Source organism: Nyctereutes procyonoides, unplaced genomic scaffold, assembly GCF_905146905.1.
Source record: "Nyctereutes procyonoides isolate TBG_1078 unplaced genomic scaffold, NYPRO_anot_genome, whole genome shotgun sequence".
Taxonomy (NCBI): domain Eukaryota; kingdom Metazoa; phylum Chordata; class Mammalia; order Carnivora; family Canidae; genus Nyctereutes; species Nyctereutes procyonoides.
Window position 1 is genome coordinate 23,930,961 of NW_026575030.1, and position 17,968 is coordinate 23,948,928.

Here is a 17,968-nt window from a genome sequence, read left to right on the forward strand (position 1 = left end):
TACATGTACTTTGGCTGCTTCTCTACTCTGAATATTGTACTGCTATTTCTAGCTTTAGACCCTCATAGTCTTGGATAGACTGGTTTTATTCTATATTAAAAAAAACAACACCTAAAGTCTTGAGGTTTCTCTTATCTGGTCTTTTCCCTATAAATAAAGCCATGATTTGGCTTTCATTCAGTGTTAAAATACCTGGGCCACTTTTATGCCACTAACTTTCTGCTTCTTCCTAAGAATTTATTAAGTACACAGTACCTTGTCTCTGGCTAAACTGTCTAGGAAGGACTGTGTCAGTCGTCAGTGTCATCTCATAAAATCATGTAAAACCCCTCAACAGCAATCAATACTTATGGACAGAGAAGTGAAAACATTATTATTTACGGATCTATAAAGACATCTGGTTGCACTTAGGTTCACTTGCCAGAATGACTAGAAGAGACATGTCACCATACCTGACAGGTTTCGTCATCACCTGGATATACCAGAAAGTGAACTTCTTGTAAGCTTTTCTGCCATAGACTGCTACTAAATCTGAACACTTCCGAAAGGATTAGTTCGGCAAAAATAGCTTTGGGAAACCTCAAACTTCCTGTTCCAATCATGGGAAATGTGATTGATGAAAAAGAGAACTCCTCTACAGTTGTCAAACATTTCTTGATTATATTTGCCATGATCTGAAATGTATAAAATACACTTGTATAAGTTAGGGCTGAGGTCTCCTCTGCCTTTGTTGGCTATTGTCTGGGTTGAGAGAGTTAGAAAGAGGAAACAGAGGGGAGAGAACATTCCAGAGAGATTCCAACCCATGCAGGAAGGAGGCTCCAATAGTATGGGAATGGCTATATAAACAATGATGTCTTGTGGCAATCAAAAGCCATGTTTATGGACATTGGGGAGATGTTTGTATCAAGTTAAAAAAAAGGATTAAAAAGGGGAAGGGAAAAAATAAAAAGGGGAAGAGAATCTCAACTAAGAAACAAGTACGTATAAAGTGGACTTGAAGAGAAAGAATATAATACAATGTTAACCAAATTTATCTCTAGGCAGCTGGATTATAATTTTTATTTTAGTCTTTGTAGTTTCTGTATTCTCTGTAATATACCATGTGTTATTTCTGTATTCTGAAAAAAAAAAAAAGAAAGTTGGGAGTAGAGGTGAGAAGTCATCACAAGAAGAGCGATAACCCCCATTCTCCACCACAGCTCTGGTGCCTCTCTTTGTTCTACTGAAAGATTATTACACTAATCTTCAGGTATCATCCCTGGAGAACCCCAAGGATTGTTACTATTTCCGAGGGTCAATTATTCTGAAATAACTGGTAGCTATCATGGACTGTTCGTGGAATGCAACAAATATTTCAATAAACAGACAAAGTTTGATCAATACTAGGCTTTCTCAACTTTGGCCAGAAAAGTCTATGTTGTGGAGGCTGATGCATGCTTTGAAGGATGCTTAGCAGCATCCCTGGTCTCCACTTCCTAGTTATCAGTAACTGTGGTAACAAGCCAAATGTCCCCTGGGGAATAGATTCCCTTTTTTGAGAACCACAGATCTCTACCGTGCCCGAAGATTACCAAAGCTACCAATGAAGTAGAGAACTAAGGATTTTCTCTACCTGCTGAGAAGACCCTGCTCCATTATCCCAGTGTGGAGCCACGACATGGAGAACGGCTTTGCAGTTCAGATTGCAGCCACTTGTCATGAATATGCTACCTACTTCCTCCTCTGTTCCCTGCCTGGTGGCATATAACTCTTTCTGGAGCTTTGGGCCAGCTTTCTGCAGAAGAGCCTGAGATAATGTTCCGCCTCCAAGTTGAAGATTCATGGGAACGGTGTTGACAATGACATCGGCCTTGAGGAAAACAGCAACAATTTGTTAGAGATTGAATCAATGAATCATTATTAACCAATTATGACTTGCCAAGTATTGTGGGGTAAGGCATAAGATGTGTTTTGTCTTTTATACTGACCTGCCAGCCCTACCCTCAAGGAGCTTCCGATCTGTTGTTAGTACTTAAATACCACAGTGAATTGAGCTCCAAAACTTAGAAATTAAGGAAATACATCACCCGTTACTGTGAAGCCAACATGTAATGACTCAGACTAGGGCTATGAAAATGAGCAAACCAGAGACTACAGGCAAAGAACGAGATTCAGAATGAAAGGTAGAAGCAGAAAAAGAAAGTTAGCCAGATGAGACAAAAACACAGACCTTTGAGAGAGACCTAGGAAGAGAGAGAAAGTTGCTTTTAGGCTGGCACTGAGAGTAATTGTTCAGACTTTATGAACATCCCTATAGAAAGAATGAGTCCATCTGCAGGATGGGTGGCATCTGGTCAGCCCTGAAGGCCCTGACAAAGGAAGGTCACTGAGGTGAATGTAGGCAGTGTCCATTCAAGCCTGTCCAGTGGTATCAAGAGTTCTCCAATGCCTGCCGAGGCCATCTCTTGGTGAGATGTGGTCATGACTTGAGGCCAATAGATAGTAAATATTCAATTCATCCAATTCCACTTACTCGGATTTCATATTCAAATTTGGAGAGGAGAATGCTTTGATCATGTGAATTTTGAGTATCCTGGTTCCTTAGGCAGCCCTTCCTCATTGTAAATTAAAAGGTGTCTATGTCTTTGGGCCACATAACAGTTCTATTTCTCACTCTCATGGGTCCGTCTCCATCTTACAGGAGATTAGTTAACATAAACTAATCTCAGGACCTGAGAAGTTCCCTGCAGGGACAAAAGTCAGTGAGCCTGCCAAAAAACCAAGATCCAGCCCACTTTCATCCCACTCTCTGCTTACTGATTCCTACACAGTTTGGAGAAGTAATATATTAACATGTAAAACAGTGAAATATTCTGAATGTTTAAATCAGTTCAAGATGATAAAAAGAAACTGTGTTAAAAGTACAATTAGTAATTGCTATAGAATTTTTTAAAAGGCAGGAAGCCTTTAGGCTGGACTGGTGAGTAAAGTCTTTACAAAGAGGATAAGGCATGAAGCTGGGACAAGGAGAAAGAAGGCAGTAAGCATTCTAGGTAGGTGAATATTTAAGAAAACACAAAGACTTGAGAAAGGTCAGAAATCAGCCCACTTTAGCTAACGGAGTGTGTTAGCTCAATGGTGAGAGACGGGGCTGGAAAGAAATTTGGGGCCAAGTGATGGAAGGCTCCAAAAGCTCACACTTTTTTTTTCAGACTTTATGCTACAGGCTGCAGGAAGCCCCTGAGAATAGGTACCTTGACAGGGTTGACACGAGTTTAATAATCAACAGACTATGTAGTAAAAAGACCTCAGTTTCCTCGTCTACAAGATGAGGGTACAGAAAATCTATCTCAACTAGATTGTAACACAACTTGGGTGAAGGGTAAAATTTGAAGTGGTCTGTTTTAAGTGGATAACAATGATAGCTACCTTTTTTTTTTTTTTTGAGTTTTCACTATGTGCCAGGGAGGTGCTAAATGTTTTATGTGGATTATTTTATTTAAACCTCACAACAACCCTAATATCATCATCATCCATAGTTGTAGATAAGGATGAGTCACAGGGGCTGTTGAGCAAGGTGAATGGCTGGTCAGTGGTAGAGTGGGATTTGAACTCTGGCTGAATGAGCTTTGGAGTTGGTCTGCGTAACCACCACACTGCGTCTACTCCTAAAGTGACAAAGAAACTTACTGTACTTGGATGTTACCCAGTTCTTTTCTGGTCTGAGTTCGCTCACCAAGCAATCTCCTGATAGGCAGCTACAGGGCCCTCTATGGCCCGTACCCATGGCACTTGGCTTCCTTGTTGCAAATTAAAGAATTACAATTCCAATTTCATAAATAAGTCTTTTGAGTTTGATTAGTGCCAGTTTAAGTCTGGCTAGTACTAGAAGATTCAACTTTTCACCTTGAAGATTTGAGAACTAGGCCCTGAACCCATGTAACAAAGGAGCTTAAGGATTCTAGCCATTCTAAGAACATGAAGAAAGTGGTTGGCTGCCTCCCTCCTGCCATCTCACTAGCTGCAGCTACAGCAAATAATATTTCCAGTGGCTCATAAGCCATGAGTCTCTAAATTTCTCAGAAGAGGGATCCCTGGGTGGCGCAGCGGTTTGGCGCCTGCCTTTGGCCCAGGGCGCGATCCTGGAGACCCGGGATCGAATCCCACGTCGGGCTCCCGGTGCATGGAGCCTGCTTCTCCCTCTGCCTGTGTCTCTGCCTCTCTCTCTCTCTCTGTAGCTATCATAAATAAATTAAAAATAAATAAATAAATTTCTCAGAAGAATTCTCTTTCCATTGATCTTGAGTGTATGCCATCTGGAGGTAAACATCAAGTGTCAAAATGGTGGGAACTACAGAATTCCGAAGAAGAATCCAAATTAGTAATTCTCAGCCTTAGCTGCATATTAGAATCACCTGGAATTCTTTCAAAAACTACTGACCCCCTAGACCACATACCTGGTCAATTAAAATCAAAATTTCTAGGGGTGGGGTCTGGGCATTTGTATTTTTTTTAAAGATTTTATTTATTCATGAGAGACACGGGGGGGGGGGGGGGGGGGAGGGAGAGGAGGAGAGAGGAGGAGAGAGAGAGAGAGAGAGAGAGAGAGGCAGAGACATAAGCAGAGGAAAAAGCAGGCTCCCTGTGGGGAGCCCAATGTGGGACTCCATCCCTGGACCCCAGTACCACACCCTGACCCAAAGGCAGATGCTCAACCGCTGAGCCACCCAGGTGTCCCTGGGCACCTGTATTTTTATGTGTGTGTGTGTGTGTTTTAATGATAGTCACAGAGAGAGAGAGAGGCAGAGACCCAGGCAGAGGGAGAAGCTGGCTCCATGCACCGGGAGCCCGACGTGGGATTCGATCCCGGGTCTCCAGGATCGCGCCCTGGGCCAAAGGCAAGCGCCAAACCGCTGCGCCACCCAGGGATCCCGCACTTGTATTTTTAAAAGCTTCCCAGATGGTTCCGACGTGCAGCCAGGACCGAGTACCATGGATGTTAACTCTAGATGGAATACAGGGCCTGTATCTCCTGCTAACTGGTGATTCCACGAGGGGAAATGCAATAGGAGTGAAGGCAGGCAAAAGCCAAGCTGAGCTTTTAGTACCCACTCTGGCAATATTTCTCCTTTCTCATTCTGCCTGTGCCTCAGAAAGTGCTCAGACAGGAGCAATGGGGTATTTTTGTAAAGGGTGATATTACAAAGTTATGTACATATCTCCTCCCCATAAATGCTGATTGGAACAGAACTGGGTTGAAAGTAGGTCAAGATGAGTTACAGAGAAATAAAAGAGGTAGATGCCACGCCCGGGTTTATGGTCAACTTGGATGTCTTCACATGAGAACATGTGGAATACAGGGGATAGTTAAGTATAGCCTGCTTGAACCTCAGGTAGGTTCAGCTCCTCAAATTTATAGGATCTTAATCTTTGACCTCAAATCACAGAACCAGTGAACTAGACCCCACTGTTTCTTATCGGATTTACTAAATAGCACCACTTACCTGGAAATAAATAACATCTCCACTTATCAACATGAGGTTTAGACCTTCTTTGGTTTGGGTTGAGGCTATCACATTTCTGTTTGAAAGACATTTTTTCCAGCTGACTTGGTCTCTTGACTGTGGAGAAAACAGTAAAAGTATTGACCAGTCAATGCTATCTGGAGCCTTACTCACAGGTGCCCAAAGAGAAAATAACTAGTAGATTCCACACCTCTCTAACTCAACTCATAATCCCACCCTAAGATTCAAAAGCAAATAATTTATTATCACAATTTTTGAGTACCAACTGTATTTAATACTCCATATGCCAGTGAGCTCTTTTTACTTATTCCCCCCAAGAATTCTAGATTAGTAGACCCTGCTGAGGGGAATAAGTAAAACCACCCATCACCCTTGCCTCCCAGGTAGGACTCACTCTTTCCCCAGTGGGAGTAAGTGGTAACTGATTTAATAACACACCCTATCAGTATCTTTTACTTCCCTATTTAGATCATTTGCACTTGAATCCTGTCTCAAGTACTCTCCTGGGGAAACTCAAACTAAGACACACCCCTCAGTTCTCCACAATAAAGCATTTGTAGTTTGACTATTAATCAGCCAAAGAATTTTAAAACCAAAACCAAGCCAAAACCAAAACCCAAGTACAAAGAGACAAAACCACTTACTCAAAGTCAAAATATCAGCTGAGAAAGGCACCATCTGTGAATCTGCACAGAATCTAGGAAGACAAGCTGATCTACCTGATGGTCCTCTCACACTTAAACCCAATGGTAAAAACATGGCGCACATCACCTCCCCCTGCCCATATACCTCATCATCCACACCTGTGACAGACATTAATTGGTATCAACACTCTTTTTCAGTCAATCCAGGTAGAGGCTCAGAACCTTGCTCAACATAGAGCTCCAGGCAACAACTATCATTTGATCAGAAGTAACCCATGAAATGAAATGTATTTTCCATGACTGATCTAACTCAAAAGGGTTATGAATTTTCTTTGCTTAAAACAGTCTTAGAGGGATCCCCGGGTGGCTCAGCAGTTTAGCGCCTGCCTTCGGCCCAGGGCATGATCCTGGAGACCCAGGATCAAGTTCCGCATCGGGCTTCCTGCATGGGGCCTGCTTCTCCCTCTGCCTGTGTCTCTGCCTCTCTCACTCTCTGTGTCTCTCATGAATAAATAAATAAAATCTTAAAAAAAAAATCTTAGAGAATTTTCCACACTCTACTCTCTATAACAAATAGAAAACTCCAGAAGGACCGGGAATGGGCTCCTTGAGCAGTCCTTTACCCTATACTCTCCTGCATGTACTCTGGTATGTTTGGTGCAAGCATTATTAATGGCCTCCCATCCTGAGAAATCCTTGAGTATAGACTCTCTCAAAGCACTGATATAAAGACCAGAAAACCTTCTAGAAGAACCAGCCACATTCTCTGTCAAATTTTGTTTTTTCATTTTCAGTGTTATGGTTGGTGTCTTTAATTGTACTCTTTTCACATCCTCCAAACAACCTGTTATTATGATCATCTCCTTGAATATATCAGACTCAATCAAAATAAAAAACAATCTATGTTGTTTTTTATGTCTTCCCATGCTGTTGGCTTCACATTCAATTTGGTGATTTGATATTTAGAAATTATATGGCAAAAGTTTTTAGAAAAGTCCCCATTCCAAGTCTTGATGACATTGATCTTTGTCTTTCCTTGGGTTCAGTGGCCACAGATCTGAATGTTACCTCTAGCTCCTTTCAGCTGACTTGGGGCCATGTTACCTCACAGTGACACTTTCCCTTTTGTAATTTATCATTCCAATCAGGTGATGCTTCTTCTGCAAGATCTTCCATATGAGAGGATCCAGAGCCACTAGAAATGGTGCAGCCAACTTTCTCAGGGGCTTCTCCTTTCTGTGCAAGGCTAGGCCCAGAGTCACATAATACGGAAACACAGAGATGGGCCTTTCATTGAAGACAAGCTCTTTGGCCAAGTAGGTGTCCACCACTAAAATAAATAAAGTAAAAGGTAGGGATTCAGACAAAATCTTTAGTATAAAAAGAAGTCCTGAAACTAATGAGACTCTGAAATGTAGAATGTCTGCCTAAAATAGTACCACTGTCAGGCAGCTCAAAGAAAGATGTGATATTCATGAATGCAATGGAGTTAATCCTCACCTAATAGAATAGATCTATCCCATTAATGCTTACTTTGCAGTGAAGGTTTGTACAATTAATCTGATTTTCCCATTAACATTCATTATATTATTGGAGAGGTGATATTTTTTCTGGAAAAAAGAGAAAAACAAAACTCTGGCTCTTAAAGATTCAATAAATGCACACAGTTATGCATGAGCAATTAAAAGCGAACTGTTAAAAGTAAATACAACATCGGGGTGTCTGGGTAGTTCAGTCAGTTGGGCGTCTGACTCTTGATTTTGGCTCAGGTCATGATCTCAGGCTTATGAGATGGAGCCGTGAGTCAGGCTCAACATTCAGCCAGGAGTCTGCTTGAGATTCTTTCCCTCTGCCCCTCCCCCTGCACTCTCTCTCACGCAAAATAAATTAATTAATTACAAAAAGAAGTAAATACAATTTTTTAAAAGGAAGAGTTATAATAGTAAAAGACATTAAGAACAATTGTGTGCTGTAACCAAAAAAAAGTAATAAAATTAGGTCTGATTCCCAGAAGCAGAGCTTGAGATGAGGATTCATGTGCAACTGAATTACTAAAGTTGTACCCTCAGGAGAAACACGTAGGAAGTAAGAGATAAAGACAGAGAATGGGGTTCAGGTTAAAGCTGGCTTCTGACTGATCCTGCAAGGGACTCTGGAGTATATAAATTGCATCACAGTGTTGTCCCAACCTTGAGCTGGGGAGCTGGGATTTTGTACCTCCCCACCAGCCGGTTATCTGCCTACGGGTCATCCTGGTTGGGTGATGAATGTAAATTCCCAGGCACCTCCAGTCTCCAGACTACTAGTCTCCTGAAGACCAACCCTCTGTAGAAGGTTGTAAGTGTGAGTCTTTCCCAGCTATACTTTAGCAGTTGGATTATGGGTGAACCTAATAAATAAAAGAGGCCCTGGGACATCTGGAGAAGTATCAAAGGAAAGGAAAGACACTCAAGGAGGTCCAAAGAGTAACTGCACAAGTTTGAGAGAAAGAGTATGTGGCACAGTAGCTAAGTCATAGAAAAATATCTAAGGAATTTTGATGGATGATAAATTCTGTATAAGTCAACAGTGATGTAGCTATATAAGAAGAAAAAAAATAAAGGTCACCTAATGCTGGGAAGAAGAAGGGGCTACAGGAACTCTCATTCACTGCTGGTGGGAATGCAAAATGGTACAGCCACTTTGGAAGAGAGTCCGGCAGGTTTTTTTTTCCTTTTTTTTTTGGCAGTTTCTTATAAAACTAAACATACTCTTACTATATGATCCAGCGCCTGTGCTTTGTGGTATTTACCTAAATGAGTCGAAAATTTATGTCCACACAAAACCTGCACATGAGTGTTTATAGCAGCCATATAGCTTAATTCATAATTGCCAAAATTTGGAAGCAACCAAGATGTCCTTCAAGCAGTGAATGGATAAATAATGGACGTGATACTCCATAAAATAGAATATTATCCAGAGATAAAAGAAATGAGTCATCAAGCTACCAAATGCCTATTACTAAGCAAAGGAGTCCATCTGAAAGGCTCTATGTTCTAGTAGTCCAACCACATGGCATTTTGAAAAAGGCAAAACTCTGGAAACAGTAAAAAACGTCAGTGGCTGCCTGCAGTTTGGAGGAGGGAAGGAAGGAGGGATAAATCGGTGAAGCACCGGGGATTTTCAGGGCACTGAAATTATTCCAGTCTTTGAGGACACATGACGTCATGCGTTGTCAAAACCCAGAGAATCATTCAACCAGAGTGAACTCTAATATAATATAATGGACTTTATGCTACTAATGTAGCAATACTTTTTCATCAATTTTAACAAAGGTACCACACTAATGCAAGATGTTAGTATTAGGGAAAAGTGTGGGTAGAAGGAATTCTCCTTACTTCCTGCTCAATTGTTCTGTAAACCTGAAACTGCTCTAAAAATAGTCATTCATTTTTAAAAAGGTAGTAATGAGATTTGGGGCTATAAGAAGAAAAACATGATAACAAGAATATGCATAATGAATAATAATCCTATTCTACTTTTCACTGGTGAAAACGGGCAATGCCTGGGGTATTGTATTTTGTTCAAGGTACAAAACTTTGCAAAGGGATTATGAAAATGAGCTATGGTGTTCAGGAGAGGAAAAGTGAAGCTGTGAAAGGACTCCAAACCGCATCACATGAGGATATATAAAAGGAACTGAATCTATTTAATTTGCAGAAGTAGGGGATCCCCGGGGGGCTCAGCAGTTTAGCGCCTGCCTTGGGCCCAGGGTGTGATCCTGGAGTTCCGGGATCAAGTCCCACATCGGACTCCCTGCATGGAGCCTGCTTCTCCCTCTGCCTGTGTCTCTGCCTCTCTCTCTCTCTCTCTCTCTCTCTCTCTCTATCTCTCATGAGCAAATAAATAAAATCTTTAAAAAAAATAATTTGCAGAAGTCCAGATAATAGGTAGGATGGAATGCAGGGAGCTACACATAATAGTTGTCCTTAAACATCCAAAGGACTATCTTATAAAGGATTTATTTCTACAACTCTATAAGGAAGAACAAGATGATAAGTAAAACATATTTGGGCTTCAAACATTGCTAATTTTTTTTTTGTGATTAGAACTGCCCTAAGGTGGAATGGATCAACTTGGGGGACATTGAGTTTGCAGCCAAGAAGCCTTAGTGGTCTGGTTTTACATCTAAGCCAACTATTTTGCTTTGGGGGAGCAGGGGGAGATTTTTTTTTCTAAATTAAATTCACTAGCCTATTTTCAAATGCATGTTATCCAGCAGAAATAGTTTATTATAATCCTTTTATGTCAGAAGTCCTAACAGTATCAAAATGAGGACACTGAACTATTCAAACACCATTTAATAATAACACTTTGCCCTGTAGCCGCTGAGACATATAGCTATGGAAAGCATGATTCACATCTAGTATTTATCACCAAATTAGTAATTTGTGTTTTCCATTTTTTCCTATTTTGATAATTATAGCTTTACCTGTTGAATACCCATTATATGTCAGTTTACAAATATTATCTTACTTAATTTAACCTTCACCTGTGACCCTGTGAGATAGATTTTATCTCCACTTTTTAAAGTGAGGAAACAGGAACAAGGAAGTAACATTGCCACACTATCCAGCTAGTAAATTAGAGGATTTAAATCTATATCTTTGAAGGGTGCCTGGCTGGCTCAGTCGGTTAAGGATTTGACTCTTAATTTCTGCTCAGGTCATGACCTCAGGGTCATGCAATTGAGTCCTGTATTGGGCTCCATGCTAGGCATGGAGCCTGCTCAAGGTCATTCTCTCCCTCTATTTCTCTATCCCCCTCCCTGCTCACTCACTTACTCTCTCTTTGTCATAAATAAATAAATAAATAAATAAATAAATAAATAAATAAATAACATCTTAAAGAAAAAAAATATATATATACACACACACATACCTTCGGGATTCTAAAGGCCAGTGGTCCTCTATTTCTATATAGAAGGCTTAGGTGTGACAATCTGACTAGAAGTAAAGAGTAAATGGAACTTGTCTTGAAGCTGCATTTTCTTGGATTGTATAAGTAAGAGGGCAGCTAATGATCCCTACCTCCTGGTAATCGCATCTTTGAATAGTTTCCTTCCATATTGTATCAGAGTTGGTCTCTGTGACCAACAAAATATGGCACAAGTGATGCCACGGCACTTCTGCGGCTAGACAAAAAAGGCACTGCAGCCCTCTCCTCCCCCTCAGATAACTCAGTCTGGGGGCAGCCAGCTGCCAAGTCGTGAACACCCATATGGAGAGGCCCTCAAGGCAAGGAACTGAGGCGGCAGTTATGTGAGTGGACTTAGAAGAAACTCTCCAGTTCTCATCAAGCCTTCAGAGGACTGCAGCCCCAGTGAACAGGTTGTAACCTCAGGAGAGATCCTCAACCGGAATCACCCAATTAGGCTGCCCCCAAATTCCTGGCCTTCAGAAAGTATGAGACAGTAACGTTTGCTATGTAAAGCATACTAAATTTGGTATGCTGCAATAGAAAACTAACAGATTCTATGCTTATTTTGGATGGCTTGAAGGGCAGGCTGGTGGAGATAGTGGCGACAAGGTTAGAACCCCTCTTTCCTAACCCTTTGTGTCAAAGACATTGCTGAAAGCCAACCTCTAATGACTATGCCAGGAATATAAATTTTTAAGGCCTTAACAAAAAATTAAAAACAAAAAAGCAAAACAAACAAAAAAAACCCCTCAAAACCTAACCAAACAAAACCAAAATAGAATAGAGTGTATCAGCTCCTTAGCAAGAAATAAGTGTTGTAGCAAAACTTTTTTTCCAAACTGCAACAAATGTTTTTGTTTTTTATATAAGGTATGGGTTGAGATATAAAATATATATTTTTTATGGTACACTGTGGTTTAAAAAAAGTTTGTAAACTGTTTCATTGTACTCTATATCACTCTGCCTCCACTGCTGGCTCCTTTAGCTCACAATGGATGGAGTGCAGACTGAGGCTCTTAGCTATCCCAACCTGCACATGTTATCTCCAGAGACACTGAATATGTATGCTTAGACATTAACTACTTACCAGAGTATAACCATAACAAACTGTTTTTAAAAAATAGCTCTTCAGATGTCAACACTAGCATTAAAGACTGGGTGACAAGTAAGTGAGAGATATTTTGCAGCTTTGGGAGGTTGGTATGAGTCCTAAGAATGATACAGTTTTAAATGTAGAAGTCTACTACCAAATGTTTGGCTTCTCACAAAGTACCAATTAAAAATGTCCAGTAGTATCGATTCCTTGCTGTATGAAGAATCAGATATTATTTCAGCCTGGTCCTAAGACTATTATTAGCTTCTTAAACCACTACTGAAAGTTGAACTCCTTTTCTCTCCAGAGCATCTCAATTTCTAGCTTTCCTGGTTTCCTTCGAAGCTATAAGAGGAAGATCCTAATTTCTGCCTCTCTTCTCTTGACTTCATTCATTTTCCCCCCAGTCTTCTATCCCCACCAATAGTTTCAGGGAGACTTTTTGGCTTCATCAACACTTCCTAAGGATCAAAGTTGGGAGAGGAGATGTGCGGGTGAAGTATGGCCATTAAAAACGGTATTTATTTGGTCATATTATCTAAAATATAAACTGTTTTTGTGGTATAGGTTCTTTGGGAGATTGTTACCACCATTAAAATGGTTCATTTAATTTTCTAAATTCTTATTGTGTTCTTTGAGGAGTAATGAGATTCTAAATACATCTTGAAGGTAGAATGAACAGGGTTTCTTAAAGGACTGGGTATGGGATATGAGAGACTCCCGGGTTTTGAACTGAGCAACAAGGAGGATGGAATTGCCATCTACTGAAATGGGAAAGCCTGTGGATAATGCAGATGGTGGTGTAGGGTGAGGATGGGGAGTTTTGTCTTGAACATGTTATATTTATGTCATATACTTTTAGACAATCAGATGAAGAAATCTAGGAGGCAGTAAGTATAGACATGGGAGTTCATGAGACAGTCTTGACTGCAGATATGAATTAAGAGGCAAGGATACATAGTATATAAAGCCACTAGATTTCCAAGGAATTGAGTGAAGATAAAAAGGAGAAGAGAACTGAGCTCTGCATTAAGAGTTGAAGAAAAGAAGGTAAATGAAAGAATAGGAATGAGCAGCTACCAAGGTAGAAGCAAAACCAAAGTGTGGCATCCTAGCAGCAAGTGAAGAAAGTGCATTTAGAAGGAGACATTGAACACTTTGTCAGATGCTACTAAGAGATCGAGTAAAATGAGGATTGAAAAGTGGTTAGTGAGTTTAGCAACATAGAGGCCATTGGTGATCTTGACAAGAGCAATTTTGGTGGAATGATGGAGGTAAAAGCCTCTTCTAGACAGATCGATTTAAGAGAGTAAGAAGAGAGGAAATGGGGATGAGTAATGACAAATTTTTTGAGAAATTTTCCTGCAAAGGTAAACAAAGACATGAACCAGTAACTACAGAGAAATTAAGATCAAGAGAAGTTTTGTTGTATGTTTTTTTGTTACTGCACAAAAACTATTCTTTTGGCTGGGTCTTCAGAGACCTGTTCAAAGCCTTGAGTTAAATCATGGTATATTCCAGTAAGAATGAGTAGCTTTGATGGATTTCCTAATCACTTGTGTGGTCTCTACTTTAACTTCATTTGTGCATGAAATGGTTAATAATAACTGTAAAGGTCAAGAAAGAAAAGAAATTGATTACCTTTGTAGTTAGAAAACTCAACCAGGGATGACCTCTCTTCTGGGAAAAGCTGCACATTGGTTACCCTTTCTCTTCTATTTGTGGGGTTTTCAAAAAATTGTTATGTAACTGTTATCCACATGAGGCAGCAGATTTTCAACCCTAATGGTTCATTCAGTTCCAGAAGTCTTGGGAAAATCTGAAATTGCTGAACTCTACTGTGTCCAACACAAACGTTAACAGATGTCCTGACATCTACAAATAAAAATCAGTTTATTGGTACTATAATTTCATTTCATAGCAAAAGAAAACAGATTTTAGAAATAATTTGATTTAGAGGCTATAACTAAGAACTAAAATTTAGATACTATATTTCTACATAAATTTAAATTTCACGGTGACAACTTCAACCTATCCCACATGGCTTACTGTGAGTGCATGAGTACACAGCTCTCATTAATGGTGGCCTCCAGTTAAGACCATTTTGGGAACATGGATCAACAGCTACCTTTCTAAATGAAATCAGATATGTGCAGCCACTTTAAGCTGATAATAATGATGATGATGATTATAAAACAATATTGTTTTCTAAATCTAATTTCTCTCTTCCCCCCCTACCTTATTTCACCTTATCTCAGTCTCTTTGGACATGTCATTGTCATAAAAATAAACTCCTATAACTATTAAGCTCACAGGAGATTTGGGGGGCACATTCACAGTGGTTAAGAAAATACACTCAGAAGTAAGAATATCTAATTTGGAATTCTGATTCAAATAATTACTAGCTGTGTGACCGTGACCAAGTCATTTAATTTTCTCTAAACCTAGATTTCTTCATCTGTAAAACAGGGATAATAATGTACTGTCTCATAGTGCTACTTGAGATGAAGTAAGTAAAAGCTTAGCATAGTGCTTAGCATAGAGCAAGGCACTTGATAAATATTAGGTATTAGTAGTACTGAAAGTAATAATATGTAATCCCTTGGCAATTGTCTTACTGAGAGAGCACAACTTTTAATCAAAACCCACTGTGGGATGCCTGGAATCTCAAAGTAGGATACAACCACAATTTGCAAATGAAAGGTTAATAGATAATGTCTGTCTTACCAGTATTTTCAAGAAAAATCATGACAGCAACTTGAGTATTGGGCATTACTTCCACCCTGAAGTCACCATTGGCTTCTGACAGGTCACAGGTCATTGACTCCAAGCAAGGAAAGTACATTCTCAGTCATGGTGTCTTGGATATTGTGAAATACAACCAAAAGGGATGCTTGTGAATGGTCTTTTGAAAATTCATCTATTTCATCCACTTCCAATTCATCCATTTGATCCACTCTTCTGAAAAGTATTACTTTTGTACTGAGGTCTTCCAACTTAGCAATTTTTAGAGACAGAAATACTTAAGATGTTAGTTTTCATATCTGCTTTAAGATCTGAAAAGATTTGGCCTTTATATTACTTTCTGATGTTTCAAATGCTTTGGAAGGAAAGAGATTTAACTCATTGCCCTATAGAAGAAAGAAAAAGAAGAAAGAAAAAGAAAGAAAGAAAGAAAGAGAGAGAGAGAGAGAGAAAGAAAGAAAGAAAGAAAGAAAAGAAAGAAAGAAAGAAAAGAAAGAAAGAAAGAAAGAAAAGAGAAAAAATCATAATTCTGGCTAAATGATAGTATAAAGTTAAACATTATTCTTTGTAAAATCAAGTTTACCCACCAAATCACAGGGAAAAAAATAACAAACATGACAATAAATGATAACGCTCATCCACTGACATAAATTTCTAGAGCCACAACTTATTACTGAAAAGACAGAAGTTTCTGTTACTATATAATGAAAGGGCATTCTACAGATAACCAAAATAAAAAACGCTGCATTTTCACAAAGAAGGTTGGGTATGGGGTAGCCATTTATGGGGAAAATAGAGATTATTATTTTAATTTTTCATTGTTTTTAACCCTTGGAAGAAAACTAAAGGAACTTTAAGCATGATAAAGAAGCTTACTCTGAACTCAGAAGTTAATAGTATTTACAGTGAAGAAACAAGTCAGTCACTCTCCTTAGAAGTAATGAAAAAAAAAAACAAAAACTAAAAATGTACTCTATTATAATTTCTATTTCACATATTTTTCAGAATTTCTTCTGGGTCATAAAAATAAGGTGGCCAAAAGAAATGAGGATAAATTTAGAAATGGAAAAGATACCAAAAAAGTCATTTTTTTAAGATTTTATTTATTTATTCATGAGAGACACAGAGAGAGAGAGGCAGAGACACAGGCAGAGGGAGAAGCAGGCTCCATACAGGGAGCCGGACTCCAGGATCCCGGGTCTCCAGGATCACACCCTGGGCTGAAGGCGGGGCTAAACCGCTGAGCCAAACCGCTGAGCCACCCGGGCTGCCCCAGAAAAGTCATTCTTTACAAATACTACACCCACATACTGTGAACATTTTTTGAAATCATCAACACCATCAAGTAAGTGAAAAGACATGGGTGCCTCAGTGGCTCAGGTGGTTGGGTATCTGCTTTGTGGCTCAGGTCATGATCCCAGGGTACTGGGATGGACTCTGCATTGGACTCCGTGCTCAGTGGGGCATCTGCTTCTTCCTCTGACTTTGTCCCTCAGTCTGCTCATGCTCCCTCTCTCTTTCTCTCAAAGAAATAAATAAAATCTTAGAAAAAAAAAGATGGTAAAAAGACAACTCATAGAATGGGAGAAAAGATTTGCAAATCATAGTTGATAAAGGATTTATATCTAGAATATATAAAGAACTCTTAAAAAAATAAAGAACTCTTACAACTCAACAACAACAAAAAAGCAAATAATCCAATTTAAAAATAAGCAAAGGATTTGAATAGACACCTCTCCAAGGATGATAAACACATGGCCAGTACATAATAAAGTGTTGAACATCATTAGTCATTTAGAAAATGCAAATCAAAATCACAATGACATATCACTTCACATCTACTAGAATAAGTAAAATTTTAAGGGCTGGACAATAACAAGTGTTGGCAAGGATGTGGAGAAATTGGAATCCTCATATCTTGCTGGTGGGAATAAAAATGGTACAACTACTTAGGAAAACAGTTTTGCAATTTTTCAAAAAGTGAGAGTTACCATATACCCATATGTTTTACACCCAGATATGAATATACCCAAGAGACATGAAACGTATGTCCACAAAAAAATTGTTCACAAATGCTACAGACAGAATGTTTGTGTACCCCCAAAATTCAGGTGTTCAAGTCCTAATCCTTAGGTGATTGATGGTATCTGGAGATGGGGTCAGACGGGAACTAATTAGGTTTAGATGAGGTCATGAAAGTGGAACCTATGTGAAAGGATTAGTGTCCTTATAAGAAGATGAAAAGACCAGAGCTCTCTTTTTGCCATGTGAGAAAATAGCAAGAGGGAGTCATCTGCAAATCAGGAAGAGGGTCCTCACCAAGAACACTATCATGCTTACATCCTGACCTCACAACTCCAGCCTCCAGACTATGAGAAATAAGTGTTGTTTAAGTCACCCAGTCTATGGTATTTGTTCTAGCAGCCCACTTGACCGAGACAACAAATGTTCACAGCAGCATTATTCATAATAGTCAAAAAGTAGAAATATGGGCAGCCCTGGTGGCTCAGCAGTTTAGCGCCGCCTTTGGCCTGGGCCATGATCCTGGAGTCCTGGGATCAAGTCCCACATCGGGCTTCCTGCATGGAGCCTGCTTCTCCCTCTGCCTGTGTCTCTGCCTCTCTCTGTGTGTCTCTCATGAATAAATAAATAAATAAATAAATAAATAAATAAATAAATAAATAAAATCTTTAAAAAAAATAATAAAAATAAAAATAGATAATGGTAAACAATGTGAATATACTAAAAAAGCACTGAATTGTACCCTTTTAAAGAGTGAATTTTATGGCATGTAAGTTATATCTCAATAAAACTCATTAAAAAACAAGAATCAATAAATCAACTCTTAGAGAAAATGTAGATAAGGACATATGAGATCACTTTAAGAGAATTACTAAATATCAGTGGCAAAAATAAAGTCTTGATATTCTCTGCCTTTGCATAAATACATTACAAATGACAATACTCTCCAAGTTATAGATACACAAAGCCTCTTAATTCAAGTCCAGTTAAGATACCAA

General features: G+C 39.3%; 1 protein-coding gene across 2 annotated transcripts in view; it reads right to left on the minus strand.

Moving 5' to 3' along the window:
• The window catches only part of PARP15 (poly(ADP-ribose) polymerase family member 15), a 44,530-nt gene that overhangs the window by 22,721 nt on the left and 3,841 nt on the right, over nt 1-17,968 (minus strand). Inside the window, exons 2-7 of one of the 2 annotated variants that reach the window (XM_055316442.1) lie at nt 14,931-15,063; nt 13,845-14,078; nt 7,256-7,481; nt 5,487-5,603; nt 1,616-1,852; nt 453-674 (exon numbers count right to left, since the gene is read on the minus strand). In XM_055316442.1, the coding sequence (XP_055172417.1) occupies nt 453-674; nt 1,616-1,852; nt 5,487-5,603; nt 7,256-7,327 (648 nt within the window). In that variant the 5' untranslated portion in view covers nt 7,328-7,481; nt 13,845-14,078; nt 14,931-15,063. The remainder of the gene's footprint in view (nt 1-452; nt 675-1,615; nt 1,853-5,486; nt 5,604-7,255; nt 7,482-13,844; nt 14,079-14,930; nt 15,064-17,968) is intronic. The other variant, XM_055316443.1, reaches the window with a different exon arrangement.